A 16,261-nucleotide genomic window follows, 5' to 3' on the forward strand; every position below is an offset into this window, starting at 1 on the left:
GGCTAAACCAATGAAATGGATGACTAACGTTTTGGGTTTTACAGCTGAGTAAATATACAAGAGCAAAGACTTGATGATACATTTATACAAAATATTGTTTACTCTAGATGTACTGTATGCAGTTTGGAACCTCATTAAAGAAAGGATATTAGGATGATGGCGAACACAGCATTAATTCATCAGGTTAATAGGAAAACTCTAAATAAAGGGACTATTTTGATTGGAGCAAAGAAGAGCAAGAGTGGATTTAATAGACATAATAGTCAGACGTGAGGGATCATCAAATACAAAGGTCCTTAGGAGAAAGGATGGCTCGCTTATTTTGAGAGTGTGGAATGTTTTTCCACCTAGCCTAGTTGAAGAGATCATTGCATCACAAAGAAAGAATAGATGAACATGTGAAGCTGAGAAAGCTAAATGACTATGTGGATGAAGCAGGACAGTAATTCTACCTTTAGATTGTTCTAGTGAAGAGCTCGCCCGCAAACAATGGGCTGACTGACCTCCTTCTGTGCTGGTTTATGGTTCTGTGTATTTATGGTTCTAACTGTGTATTGGTACCTGATTATCTGTAATTTAATCTACATGTGCTTATTCTTTGGTTTAAGTAAGTTTTGGAATATGGTTCTGTGACCAGCTGGAATATTTTACTGGATATAGCTGTAGGTAATGGCTTAGGAGCCGCCACACAAATGTGGTAGATATTTCTGGGACTTGGAGACCACCACAGCTCAAATGGCTTCCTATGATTGCACACATTGAACCTCCTGATATTCACAGGGAAATGTCCTCCTCAAAGAGCACCACTAGCATTCCCACTGACACAGTACCTTAAAGAAAGCACACACACGCATATTTGAAATCTGGTAGTCCTACTGGTACATATGCTGCACCATATAAATTGACGACAGCCCATCTCTTTGTGACATCCCTCCTGGTTGACTGCAGATATCACCAACCACCAGCTAGTAGCTGCCCTGAATGGTGAATATCCAGATTTCAACATCCGTGGAAAACCTTGAACAGCTCTCAACCACTTGAGGATGGAACAGGAAAGCTATGGCCACTTGCTTCAAACGTTGAGCGTGAAGAACAGTTCAAATTGTGACTGAGATCAATCAAGTCAGACCATTTCCATATACTGAAGCTCTGCCCTGAGAGATCTTTTACTGGTGACATCTCAACTATTTACATTGCATCATCTGAAGCCATTGAATATTTTGTTAACCTTGACATCAAGCTATAATTGCTTCCCCAGATATACAAATTTAAAAATGGATTACAGAACTGGATTAACTATAGTAATTCTCTGGGTGCAATGTAGTTATAATCCTGTTCATTCTGCCCACTAAAGTTTGATGAGTACAAGTTGCGATGTTTTCCTTTAACAGAGAACAAGGTAAGATGTTTTATTATTTCTCCTTGATATGTGGGCAACACGAGCAAGGCAACATTTATTGCCTATCTCTACTTATCCCGAGAAGGCACTGATGGTACTTTACTTCAATCACAGGCTTCCATGATGCTACTGGATAGAAAATTTCAGAATATTAATCTAGCGATGATGAAGGAACAGCAATTTAGATCAGAAATCATGTTTCTGTTTGACTTGGAAGAAAACTCGAAAATAATAATGTCGTGCAGTATTGCTGAAGTTGCGCTTTCCAATGGTCGAGATAGTGAGGAACGTAGGCATCATAAAAACCTTGGTGAATTGCATTGCAGGGCTTTGTAGGTGGTGGAGAAACCTTGAAAAATAAAGAAATGAGTCATTCATCACAGAATTTCTGCCCTCTTGTAGCCATGATATTACTATGTTTGATCTAGTTAAGCTTTAGGACAGTGGTGAACCTTTGATGATGATGGAGAAACATTTGTTGATAATGGTGCGTTAAATATCAAGACGAATGGTTGGGCTTTCTCTTGTTCAAGATGATCGTTGCCTGGCATGAATATTCCCAGAAACTTGTCAGCCCAAGCCTGAATGTTGTCCAGGCCATAATGCAAGATGATTTGGGCTTCTTCATTGTCAAAGGCATTGTGAATGGAGCTGTAGAATTGTCCGTAAATATCCTTCTGACTTAATGACAGAGCGTAATTGATGAAGCAAGTCATCCTCGACGCTGAGGGACTGCCCAAGAAGAAGTAGTCACATACGAATAAGGAAGAGAAGTTGGCCACTTATCCTCTCAAGCTTGTTGTGTCACTCAATGGAATCATGGCTTTCTGATTGTCACCTCCACTCCACATTTCTGCCTACACTTGCTAACCTTTCGCCCCTTTGTTAATCACGAATCTATCTAGCTCTGCCTTAAAGATATTCAAAGACTGCTTCCATTGCCTTTTGAGAAAGAGAGTTTTAAAGACCCACGATCCTCTGAGAGAAAAAAAGTTCTCTTTTGTAATTATTGGGCGACCCCTTATTTTTAAACAGTGGCCCCAGTTTTAGATTCTTCAGTTTATCCTCATAAGACAACCTGCCCATTTTTGGTATTAGTCTAGTAAACCTTCTCTGAACTGTTTCTAACGTATTTACATCTTTCCTTAAATAAGAAGACCAAAACAGTACACTGTAATCCAGATATGGTCTCACCAGTGCCCTGTACAACTGAACAATAACCTCCCTAGTTTTGTTATTGGTTCTCCTCACAATAAATGGTAACAATCTATATTCTGTGATTCATGCACTAGGACATCCAGATCCCTCAATCTCAGAGTTCTGCAATCTCTCACCATTTATATATTTTTCTTTTTTATTTTACTTGTTAAATTGGACAATTTTACATTTGTCCAACTATATACTCTTCACAGCTTATCTTTCCTAACAATCTTTGCGTCGTCAGCAAATTTAGCGACCATATCTTCAGTTCCTTTATCCAAGTCATTTATATAAATTGTAAAAAGTTGATCTATGTGGCACACCACTTGTTACGTCCCACCAACCAATAAAAGACCATTTCATGGCTACCGTCTGTTTCCTGTTGGTTATGCAATCTTCTGTCCATGCCAATATGTTACCCCTGACACTGAGTTTTTATTTTCCACAGTAAATGTTGAAGTGGCACTTATCAATTGCCTTCTGGAAATCTAAGTACTGTGCATCCACCGGTTCCCCTTTCTTCCCAGCACATGAAATTCCATCAAAGAACTCCAATAAATTGGTTAAATATGATTTCCCTTTCACAAAACCATGTTGATTCTACCTGATGGCGTCAAATTCTTCGAAGTGCTCTGCTGTAACATCTTTAAAAATAGCATCTAATAATTTCCCTAAGTCAGATGTTAGGCTAACTGGCCTACAGTTTACTGCGCTCTGTCTCCCTCCCTTTTTGAATAACCTTGACCCCCTCAAGTCAGATCTCTCCTGGTTCTAATATTCTTTAACTCTGGAACTTTGCATCTAAGAAATCTATCTCCTCAGCTTGGCTATCTTGAAAGTTCAACTCACTGTTCGGAGTCCTTCTGTTAACGAGAGTTTTACTCTCTTAGTGGGAGCCATACTAAATTTCAGCAGCTTAAAAGAAATGCGTCTTGCAAGAAGCTTGTTTTAAACTAACTAACAACTCCACTTCCTTGCAAAACAGAACCCTGTTTGAGATCAGAGCTGGGGAATCTTCTCACCCTATAATTAATTTATTGACCCTTTGCTATTCTATTATTTATCGCCCAGGCAACTTTGGCACACCACTTGTTACGTCCCGCCAACTAATAGAATACCCATTCATGGCTACCCTCTATTTCCTTTTTTGTTATCTACTCTTCTGTCCATGCCAATATGTTACCTCTCACACAGTGAATTTTTATTTTCCACAATAACTGGTGATGTGGCACTGGTCAAATGCCTTCTGGAAATCTAAGTACAGTGCATCCACCGTTTCCCTGGTCAAAGCAGTTGTGACTGGAGCTGTAGAATTGTACATAAATGTCCTACTTCTGACTTAATGACAGAACATAATTGATGAAGCACCAGAAAATGGTTGGGCTGAGGCAGTTCCCTGAATAATAACTAATAATAATATCATAGGGTTGTGATCATTGACCAGTGACTACCATGATCATCCTCCTTTTGTTTCTGGTATGATTCCAACTGAGGAAGAGTTTTACTTTTTATCTCTGTTAACTTTAGTTTTGCTGAATCCTCTTTGTGCTGTCCTCAGCCAAGTACTGACTGGATGACAAGAGCTAGGTACTGTCACCTTTTCTCCGTCTTAAAGATTGTGTCCATATCTGGGTCAAGGCTGTAATATTGTCTGGAGCTGCATTTCTCTGGTGAAACCCGAACTGAGTGTCAGCAGCATCTTATTTTGAGATTGCGAGTTGCTTAGTGGCCCGGTTGATGGCTTGCACCATTACTTTACAGGTGCGGTTGTAATTATCTGGTTTGGATTTGCTCTGTGTTTTTCAATGAGACATACCTAGTCTATTTTCTACATTGTTAGGTGGATGCCAGAGCCATAGTTTTACTGGAACAGCTTGACTGGCGGTTTGACTAATTCTGATGCATGGCTTTCAGCACCAGAGTTGAAAGTGAGAAGAAATTCAACAGCAAATTATTTACAAGCACTATGTGTTGAGATTGCTTATAGAGTCACAAAAGCTGAATTTTGCTTGGGAATAATAAATTATTTCATGGTATTTAATGCTAAATCGGCTTATAGCATTTGATCATGTACTTGGCAACAAATTCATATAAAATTACAGTAATCTGATCAGAACAGAGGCCTGTTTTAGTGTAATTTAAGACAACAAGGCCTTTTATTGATTCTCTATTTATTCCAGCTGGTTAAGCTTTGTTTTTGTAATTCAATCAATTAATATTGTATTTGTGCTCTTGTTCCCTTAGCAAATCAACCCACCCCCATGTGTTTTTAAGTCTTATTCACAAAGGATTTATCGGCTTTGACTCCTGTATGCTGCTCATTTCTTTGAGCCTATGTTAAAGTGGATGGGTAGGGTCTTCTATCTAGGAAAATCTCCAACATTTTTACTGGTGTTATTGGATTTTGTCCTTTAATGGAAGCAATTTTATTTTGTGTCTCTGCCAAATATTTCTTAAAAGAAGGACTCTATTAAATTAAATGTTTATATTTACTAAAGTCTAAGGTCTGAAGATACTTGCAAAATCTTGCCCTATTTTGTCGAACAGATGTCTGAGAATTTATTTGGAAAAAAATAATGGATGCAAAGATAAACCCATCAACTACAAATATTTTTAAACTGAGATATTTAAAACACATGTAGATGATTTTTTGAAAAGAACCATTAATGATCAACTGTAAATGTGACTATTTTGTATGAATGTAGATAGTATTATATTTTATATTCTGTTGCAGTATTTTTTATTAGAAACTTGGTTTAAAATATATACAGGCAGTATGTCTGCTAAAGCTGTAATTAATGAGTCGTAAAAGGTGAGGTCATGATTGATTCCAGTCACTTACTTGGTTACAGATAAAGAGCTAATGGGATATTGTTATGATTGGTGGAGATTCCCTAGAGAGTAGATCATTTATGAGGGGTTGTATACAAGGCAGAGGATTTTAAGTTGAACAGGAATGTTTGTGCCAAAAGCTGTTAGGTTGAGCAGAAGCATACTGCATTTGCTCTTGAAAGGAACTTTCTTCAAAAGCCTCTACACAACTGAACAAATCTGCTTTGTTAACTTTATTTATAAGTGACATTTGAACTGTATTGGGTTGCTTAGTTAGTAGCAGGTATAGATAGTAAGTGTAAGTTTTTCCTTGTGTTTAAGAATGTTTAACTGATAATTGTCAAGCTGTTTCTTTGATGTTAATGTGATTAATTCTGTGTTTAAAGTAAGGTTTGTTTTAATATAAAATATACCTTTTGGTTAGAGTCATCAATCCTGGAGTGAAGTATCCTCTCCTTGCAGTTCTACAAATTAGAAAAAATTGTTTGAGGTTCTCGAACAGTATCCTAACAAATGTTAGGGTTTGGTCCGGTGTCCTAAAATATATATTAAAATATGATTACATATTTTGGTATCCGTATAAAAAATCTCATGCTGTTGTCAGCATGAAATCACAAGTATCAAAAGATTTATAGGATACATGTGGGTAATAATGTAGTACGAAATATATGTATGATTGCGGCTGGAATCTGAGACCCACTGAGTGGTGAATGCAATCAGTGGATAGTAATATAACCAAGAAGCAATTGACATGCCAGGGAATTGGCAAAAGCTTAATTAAAATCTTTGAAATTCAACGAGAGGGCATGAACACAAATTCAGGTGTTGTGGTCAGATTTTAAAATAAAGGTTTGTTTGGGGTGACGCTCTCCTTGCATTCGGAATGTTTGAATACAGTAAAGCTCAGTTAGTTACACTCCCAACTCAGAGTCAGAAGACGGACTTGAGCACAAACTAAAGGCTGATTCTCTGCTCCAGCGCTGAAACGGTTCTGCCAAATCAGAGCTGTCAACTATCAGATATGCCGTTAAATTGAAGCTCTCTCTGACCACTCAGGTGGCTATATAAGATTGCATAGCACTACTTTGAAGAAGAGTTGGGAGAGTCCGACTGTCCAGGCCAATATTTATTCCTATATTTATCAACATTGCAAAAGCAGATTATTTGGTTATTGCTGCATTGTTGTTTGTGCGAACTTGTTGAGCGCAAATTACAGCCTCGTTTCCTACATTACAGCAGTGGCAACACTTGAAAAGTGCTTAATTAGCTGTAAGTGTGTTGAGACATCCAGTGGTCATGGAAAGCCATATATAAATATATATTTTATATAACCTTCAATTGCTTGACCTCTAGCAGCTGGATCTTAAAAGTGGTGTAAAAGCCCCATACTATTTTTTTTATCCTAGTGCTTCAGAGTAGCCTTTTCTTGGCGACTCTGCTAACCAAGACCTCCATGAATCTTTAGACATATCATGTGCTAAATATGGAGGGCTGCACAGTGGTGTAGTGATTAGCACTTCTGCCTCATGGTGCCAAGGACCCGGGTTCGATCCTAGCCCTGGGTCATTGTGTGGAATTTGCACGTTCTCCCCGTGTCTGCCTGGGTCTCACCCCCGCAAACCAAAGATGTGCAGGGTAGATGGATTGGCCACACTAAATTGCCCCTTAATTGGGGGAAAAAAAAAGAATTGGGTACTTCAGAATTTTTTTTTTAATCGTATGGCAAATTCCAAAGGACTCTCAATGACATACTGGACTGACTTTACATTGTTGTGAGAGTTCAGTTGATTGGCTACAGTACATTGAGAGCGCGATCCTACAAGGAACTAGGCCTCCGAACGTAACGTGCTTCATGATGCACCATTGGCCCTTGTGAACTCCGCTGCAAAAAAAAATTCTGTTTTAAATTTTGTGCTACTTGTAATTTTATTCATTTTTGGGCTTCACACTGTAGGAAAAACTTTGAGGCAATAGAGAGGGTGCAGTGCATATTCACTCACATGCTGCTTGATATGACTACTTTGTAAAATTGTTTGACTTTCTGAGAATTATGAATATGGAGCAGTATGTAAGAATGAGTCTTCTGAGATGTGTACTGTATATTATTGTCATTCTATCAAGAAAATCTTCATTTCAATGATGCAACTAATTGTTTCCAGCACACTCCAACCAGAAATCTGCTTTGGGGCATCCAGACTACTTGTGCAAATGGCAAGGACTTTCGTACTCGGAGTGCAGCTGGGAGGATGGTGCTCTTATGTCCAGAAAGTTTCAGTCACACATTGATGCATATACAAACCGTAACCAATCCAGATGCATCCCCTTGAAGGAGTGCAAGGTAGTTAAGTTTAAATATTTGGTTTTATGCAAGTTTGAAGCATTTCTAAATAGCTTACTAAACTAAGTACTTCATTTTATGATTATTCAGATGTATGCTACTTTAGTTCTAAAAATGATAAAGTTTGTAATAGGTTCTGCATTTAGAAGTCAACTGATTGCTCTTGGCCTGATTTATTTATCTGATGTCCATTATATATTAACAAACCGGAAGTTAATATTCTTGGTGTAACCTGACTACAGCATCAGCAAGAGAAAACAGACAGAAAAGAAAAGAAAGAAAAGCTATGTTCTGTAAATCAAATGGGTAAACCAGTGACCAGTTCCAGACATCCAATGGTGTGTGTTCAAATCACTTTGCAAAATTGGGAAAAGCATCAGTGAGCATAATTGCTGCTACATAAATTGAAATTATTTCTCTCTGAATTGTCAGGGATTGATGTTGACCTCAAGTAGAATATTTAGCATTAATCCAAGAACGTAACAGATCTGTAGCTTGTGCCTCCCTCAGATAGGAACTCAGCACAGTTCTGCAACCATGGCAATTTTAAAAATTTGTTCACGAGATGTGGGCATCACTGGCTAGGCCAGCATTTATTGCCCAACACTATTCGCCCATGATAAGGTGATGGCGAACAGCTTTCTTTAACTGCTGCGGTCCATGCAGCATGGTGGCACAATGGTTAGCATTGCACTCTTGCAGGCAAGTAAAGAGTATTCTATCACCCTTGTGTTCCGTAGATGGTTGACAGGCTTTGGGGAGTCAGGTGGTGAGCTACTTTGTGCAGATGTCTCAGCCTCCAACCTGCTCTTGTAGCCACAATATTTATATGGCTGGTCACGTTCAGTTTCTGGCCTATGGTAACCCCTAGGATCTCGATAGTGAGGGATTCAGCGATGGTAATGCCATTGAATGTCAAGGGCAGTGGTTAGATTCTCTTTTGTTGCTGATGGGCATTGCCTGGCACTTTTGTGGCATGAATGTTATTCGCCACTTATCAGCCCAAACCTGAATATTATCCAGTTCTAGCTATATTTGGACACAGACTGCTTCAGTATCTGAGGAGTCGCGAATTGTACTGAACATTGTGCAGTCATCCACGAACATCTCCACTTCAGAACTTGGAGGGAACATCATTGATGAAACAGCTGAAGATAGTTGGGCCCAGGCCACTACCCTGAGGAACTCCTGCAGTGATGTCTTGGGTCTGAAATGATTGACCTCCAACAGCACAGCCATCTTCCTTTGTGCTGGATATGCCTCCAACCAATGCATAATTGTCCCGCTAATTCCCATCGAGTTCTAGTGCTCCTTGATGCCACACTTGGTCACATGCTATCTTGATGTCAAGGGCAGTCACTCTCACCTCACCTCCGCTTTTTTATCCATGTTTGAACCAAGGGTGTATTGAGGCCTGGAGCTGAGTGGCACTGAGAAACACAAACCGAGCATCAGTGAGCAGCTTATTGCTGAGTACGTGCTACTTGATAATACTGTCAAAGACTTCCACCACTTTATTTTCTTACAAATCTTTTTATTGGTATTTTCAAAATTTATAAACCGTTAGGTACATTGTTGGCCATATTTATTCACTGTACAATACAGAATGGTTTGTCTTGTCCTTCCCTTAATTTCCCCTATTTACATTCTGCCGCCCTCTCGCTCGACGCGTGGTCCGTCCCCCCAAACCGCCTCGTGTCCCCTTGGTCTGTTACTCCGCCCCCCCTTCTCTTTTCCCCTGTCAACGTCGGCTGTGCTTTGCTATGATTGGGGGGGGTTGCCCGTTGCCCCCTCCCTCCCCCGTTGCCCCTTTTGTATCTCTCCAGCGTTTTCTCATGTCCCCCTCCTCCCGGGTTGCACGTTCCTATGGGCCCCCCGTCTTTATTTTTCTTTTTCCCCTCCTTTTTCTTTCTAACTTTCCCGTTTCCCCATCTATTTGTTGCTGGCCCCGAACAGGTGCTGAAACAAGCCGACAAACTGCCCCCATGCGTTTAGGAAGCTTTCCACCGACCCTCGGATGGCATACTTAATCTTTTCCAGGTGGAGAAATTCCGGTAGGTCAGCAAGCCAGTCTGCAGCTGTGGGTAGTGCTGCTGATCGCCATGCGAGCAGGATTCTTCGGCGTGCGATTAGGGAAGCGAAAGCTAGGGCGTCGACCCTTTTCCCCATGTGTAGCTCTGGCTGCTCTGATACCCCAAAGATTGCCACGTTTGGGCATGGCTTTCCATCACTTTATGATGAAGAGCTGACTGATTGGGTGATATTTGACCGGATTGGATTTATCCTGCTTTTTGTGGACAGCACATATCTGGGTAATTTTCCGCAAGTGTCAGACAGTTGCCAGAGTTGTAGCTGTACTGGATGAGCTTGGCTAGGGGCACAGTTAGTTTTGGTACACAGATTTTCAGTACTATTGCCAGAATGTTGTAAGGGCCCATGTCTTTGCAGTATCCAGTGCGTTCAGCCATTTCTTGATATCACGTGGAGTGACTTGAATTGGTCAAAGACTATTAGCTCTGATATTTGGGAACTCAGGAGGCCGAGATGGATCATGCACTCAGCACTTCTGATTGAAGGTTGTTGCAATGCTTCAGCCTTGTCTTTTGCATAGATGAGCTGGGCTCCTCCATCATTGAGGATGGGGATATTTGTGGAGCCTCCTCTGGTTAGTTGTTTAATTGTCCACCACCATTCACGATTGGATGTGACAGAACTACAGAGTTTAGATTTGGTCAGTTGGTTACAGGGTTGCTTAGCTCTGCCAATGGCATACTGCTGTTTGATATGCAAGTAGTCCTGAATTGTAGCTTCACCAGATGAACACCTCATTTTTAGATTTACCTGGTGTTGTTTCTGGCATGCCCTTCTGAACTCTTCAATCAACCATGATTGATTCCTCAGCTTGATGGTAATGGTAGAATGGGGGATGTTCTAAGCCATGAGTTTACAGATTGTGGTTGTTTGCAATTCTGCTGCTGCCCAATTAGATCTTTTTGAAATCTATACCAGTAATTGCACTGGTAGTCCCACACAACACAATGGATAGTGATGTCAATGTGAAAATGCGATTTTATCTCCATAAAGCCTGTGAATTGGTGACTCCTATCAATACCGTCATGGACAGATGAATCTGTGACAGGCAGGTTGGTGAGGAAGACGTCAAGTACCTTTTTCACTCTTGTTGGTTCCCTCACCACCTGCAAAAGACTCAGTCTAGCAACTATTGTCATTTAGGACAAGCCTGCTTAGTCACTAGTGTTGCTAGTGAGCCATTCTTGGTGATGGATGTTGAAGTCCCCACTTAAGAGTACATTCTGTGCCCTTTCCACCCTCAGTGCTTCCTCCAAGTGACATTCAATGTGGAGCAGTACTGATCCATCAGCTGAGGGGGATGGTAGGAGGTTTCCTTGCCCATGTTTGATCTGATTCCATGAGATCTCAATAGGGTCCCAAGTCGATGCTGACAACTCCCAGGCCAACTCCCTCCTGACTATAAACCACTGTCCAAACACCTCTGGTCTGTTTTTCCTAACGGTGGGCCAGGGCATACCCAGAAATGGTAATGGTATAGAATCATAGAATTTACAGTGCAGAAGGAGGCCATTCGGCCCATTGAGTCTGCACTGGCCCTTGGAATGAGCACCCCACTTAAGCTCACGCCTCCACCTCACCCCAGTAACCCCACCCAACCTTTTTGAACACTAAAGGCAATTTATCATGGCCAATCCACCTAACCTGCACATCTTTGGACTGTGGGAGGAAGCCGGAGCACCCGGAGAAAACCCACGCAGACATGGGGACAACGTGCAGACTCTGCACAGATAGTGACCCAAGCCAGGAATCTAACCTGGGACCATGGAGCTGTGAAGCAACTGATAACTACCGTGCTACCGTTCTATCCCTGTGATTCTGTGCGTATGACTGTCAGGCTGTTACTTGACTAGTCTATGGGACAGCTCTCCCAATTTTTGCATAAGCCCCCAGATGTTAGAAAGGAGGACATTGCAGGGCTGAGTTTGCCATTGTCATTTCTGGAGCCTAGATTAATGCTGAACGGTCTGTACGATTTTGTCCCTTTAGACTTCGTAGTGGCTTGTTAGAACTGAATGGTTTGTGAGGGCATTTAAGAATCAACCACATTGCTCTGTATCTGGAGTCACATGTAGGCCAGACCAAGTAAAGGCAGCAGAAGGTCATTAATGAACAAGATGACTTCTTTATGACAATCGACACTGGTTTTGTGGTCACCAATGAACTAGTTTTTAACTCCAGAATTATTCATTGAATTGAATTGAGGGCAGCACGGTAGCACAAGTGATTAGCACTGTGGCTTCACAGCGCCAGGGTCCCAGATTCGATTCCCGGCTGGGTCGCTGTCTGTGCGGAGTCTGCACGTTCTCCTCGTGTCTGTGTGGGTTCCCTCTGGATGCTCCCGTTTCCTCCCACAGTCCAAAGACGTGCAGGTTAGGTGGATTGGCCATGATAAATTGCCCTTAGTGACCAAAAAAGGGTTAGGAGGGGTTATCGGGTTATGGGGATAGGGTGGAAGTGAGGGTTTAAGTGGGTCGGTGCAGACTCGATGGGCTGAATAGCCTCCTTCTGCACTGTATGTTTTATGTTCTATGAAGTTCCACCAGGTGGCTGTGGTGGGATTTGAACCTATGTCCCCAGAACATTAGCCTGGGTTTCTGGATTACTGTTCCAGTGACATTACCTTGCCTGAGGGCAGGATCTCAACGCTTTGCACTTACGATTTCAAATGTTGATTTCAAACTCAAACATACTAGTTGATGGCTTGGTTACCGAGGCGTATGTGGATCAGTTTGCAGAAGACATCCATTAACACATGTGAAAATGTGTAACTATGTTGCAGTAACTGAACTGATTTGATTTTTCTGGATAATCTGAACTGTCACCAGTTCCTGTTCAACATTTACTTTAAAACTTGATATTATTTGTGGTTTTTTGACCATGAAATTGAAATTACTTGGTTCATTCTGTTTTCCAGTTAAGACCTTTATTCAGTTCTTCACAAACTACTACTAATAATCTTTATTGTAACAAGTAGGCATACATTAACACTGCAAAGAAGTTACTGTGAAAAGCCCCTAGTCGCCACATTCCGGCACCTGTTTGAGGGAGAATTCAGAATGTCCAAATTACCTAACAGCACGTCTTTTGGGACTTGTGGGAGGAAACTGGAGCACCCAGAGGAAACCCATGCAGACACTAAGAATGTGCAGACTCCGCACAGTAACCCAAGCCGGGAATCGAACCTGGGACCCTGGCGCTGTGAAGCAACCTTGCTAACCACTATGCTACCGTGCTGCCCCTCAACCAATGTGCCAACGTTTCAAACACTTTTTGAATGTGAATTTTAACTTTATTTGTTAAACAAAAGCAGGGCTGTTGATAATGAAGCTTGTGAAGTTAATGCGTCTTGACGGAACACTATCCATATTTGATTTGACATTTTAACCTAAAGTTGTTTCCCACTACAATATGCCCCACTATTTTATTCACTTCGTTGGAAATGTGGGATACTCACAGAACTCTATAAATATGTGTTTTATCATGAGCAATTTAGGACTTTGGACCTACACAGAAATTTGTTTCCTGTGACACAAATCAATAATTAAGCACATACCACAAGGGCGATTTGCAGCATCTGACAATGCTGTTGTTTTGTAGGGAAGAATTCCAGGGGTAGTTTAAGAGTAAATAGTACAAAGGAAGCTATTCTGTTCATTGTGTCCTTGGTGGGGCATTTCATTAATTCCATTACTGCTTTTTGGGTATCTGTTAATTGATGCCAGTTGATGGTACATAACAAGGCTTCTTTGTGGAGCAACACTTAGGCACTTACTTTTGTTATTTTGCAGGTTTTAAAGCAAAGGCCCAGGTTTGTTACACTGAAGAAGCAGCCAGACTATATTGGAAGTACTGATGTGTTGGAGCTCCGAGACTATCAGTTAAATGGTTTAAATTGGTTGGCACACTCCTGGTGCAAGTAAGTAATGAATCCATGTTTGAGATATCAAGATTATGCCCTTTGGGCATAATACATATTGGACTGATTAGATAACAGTTCAAGCTTGTGCTAAAATGCTTTAGCATTATTACAATGTAAAATCTGCATGAACCAGTGAAATTGTTCGACATAATGGAAGAAGATCAATTTTTTTCTCTCACAATGAAAAGCATTAACTTTATTTGAGTGTTAGCCTGGTAGTTTTATTAATGCAGGTTCATCAGAAGATAAGTAGGTATTTTAATAAAATAATCTAGTCCTCCACCTGTGAATAACCTTACTTTAAGTGACTTTAAAAAAAAGTGTAAAATATATACATACTGAACTTTTACTCGTTCATTGTACACCAGTTAATTTCTTACTAAATGAAATATTTGACAACATGTAAAAACTTGTGAAATGTGCTTAGTGCCTGCATGTCAAAGAAAATTAGCACAATTTAAAGATCGATGTTGAAGATAAACTCATCACCCTCATTATTTTAATCTTAAGGTGGGGGAGAGGCTTTTGGGTCAGCTTTGTGGGTGGAGCCAACTTCAAGCAATATTATTATTAAACTAATGTTAACGATCATGGAAATTCAGTCTAAGATGGATGTAACTGACATTTAAAATTCCCAGACTTTTTGCAGTAGTTTCACCTGGATTGCTTGTCAATTGTATGGAGTGGTGGGCATTAACTGGGAATTTACTTGGCCCCTATAAATAGGAGCAGACTTGCATTGTAGGCTCAGTTTCATAGAAGTTACAGTACAGTGGGAGGCCACCTGGCCCATCGAATCTGCACCGGCCCCTGGAAAGAGCACCCCACCCAACTCCACACCTCCACCCTATCCCCATAACACAGTAACCCCACCCAACACTGTGAGCAATTTTGGATACTAAGGGCAATTTAGCATGGCCAATCCACCTAACCTGCACATCTTTGGACTGTGGGAGGAAACCGGAGCATCCAGAGGAAACCCACACACACACGGAGAACGTGCAGTCTCCGCACAGACAGTGACTCAAGCCGGGAATCGAACCTGGGACCCTGGAGCTGTGAAGCAATTGTGCTAACCACTATGCTATCGTGCAGTTTGTATGGGTTTGTGGGTGCGTGTTTCTATTGTGTATTTCTACAAATAAAGCTTAGACCGGGGTCCCAGGTTTGATTCCCCGCTGGGTCACTATCTGTGCGGAGTCTGCACGTTCTCATTGTGTCTGCGTGGGATTCCTCCGGGTGCTCCGGTTTCCTCCCACAGTCCAAAGACTTGCAGGTTAGGTCAATTGGCCATACTAAATTGCCATTGGTGTCCAAAAAAAGGTTAGATGGGGTTATGGGGATAGGGTGGAAGTGGGGGCTTAAGTGCATTGGTGCAGACTCAATGGGCTGAATGGCCTCCTTCTGCACGGTATGTTCCAAATCAGTATCTGTAACTGTGCAAAGATTGACTCCAGTTCTCTCTTTCACCGCCTGGCTTTCTGGTAAACAATATTGTGCTGATCAAACCAGCCAAAATGGTCTCTTTATCTGTGATTGTTTCATTTGCTGTCAATTGAATGTTTGAGGCAAATAAAGCAATTTTGATTTTAAATCTGTTGCTACTATTATTCACAAAAATGAAATTAATCATATGTAAATATAATGGTATTGCGAGCTGTGTTTTACATTGGCTTGGCAGTGGCATTGCATTACTGCGGCAGTTTAACATGTTATCCATTTATTTATATATATATATATATATATATATATAAGATTAATTTAATAAGCAAACTTATCAAATGGGATTTCCCTTTTTTAAGTGCTCCTTAGAATCACTACCTGTTTTTGCAGATAGTGATAATTATAATGTGTATTGATGAAATCGAAACATAGACTGGTTACAGCACAGCAGGCAATCTGGCCTGTCATTTTCGTGCCAGCTCTTTGCAAGACCAGCTCATCGAATCCCACTCCCCCACCCCTTCCCCATAGCCTGCAAATCTTTCTATTCTGCTAATTATCCAATGCCCTAATGAAAGCGCTGATTGAATCCACCTTCACCGCATGCTGAAGCAGTGCTTTCCAGATTCTAAATTCATAAAAACATTGTCGCCATTGCTTCTTTTGTCAATCGCCTTAAGTTGGTATTCTCTGGTTCTCGACACTTCTGCCAGTGGAAACAATTTTCCCCCGATCTGCTCTTTCTTGATTCCTGTTGATTTTGAACAGCTATATTAAATCTTTTCTATTCTCTAAGACGGACAACCTTGGCTTTGTTAATCTATTCACATAACTGAAGTCCCTCATCCCTGGAACCATTCTCTTGAATCTTATCTGCATCCTCTCTTAATGCCATCTCATCCTTCCGAAGGTGTTGTGCCCTGAATTGGACACAATTAGTACTACAGTTGAGACGCCATAGCCTTTTATAAAGATTCACCATAATTTTCTTGCTTTTGTTCTCTATACCTCTATTTAAAATGTCCACGATCCTTAT

At 40.9% G+C, this 16,261-nt stretch overlaps 1 protein-coding gene across 4 annotated transcripts in view; it reads left to right on the forward strand.

The window, feature by feature from the left end:
• The window catches only part of chd1 (chromodomain helicase DNA binding protein 1), a 258,853-nt gene that overhangs the window by 152,725 nt on the left and 89,867 nt on the right, over positions 1 to 16,261 (forward strand). For all 4 annotated transcript variants that reach the window (XM_038805193.1, XM_038805194.1, XM_038805195.1 and 1 more), the window contains 2 exons: positions 7,591 to 7,769; positions 13,652 to 13,779. In XM_038805193.1, the coding sequence (XP_038661121.1) occupies positions 7,591 to 7,769; positions 13,652 to 13,779 (307 nt within the window). The remainder of the gene's footprint in view (positions 1 to 7,590; positions 7,770 to 13,651; positions 13,780 to 16,261) is intronic.

Source organism: Scyliorhinus canicula, chromosome 8, assembly GCF_902713615.1.
Source record: "Scyliorhinus canicula chromosome 8, sScyCan1.1, whole genome shotgun sequence".
In the NCBI taxonomy this organism is placed as follows: domain Eukaryota; kingdom Metazoa; phylum Chordata; class Chondrichthyes; order Carcharhiniformes; family Scyliorhinidae; genus Scyliorhinus; species Scyliorhinus canicula.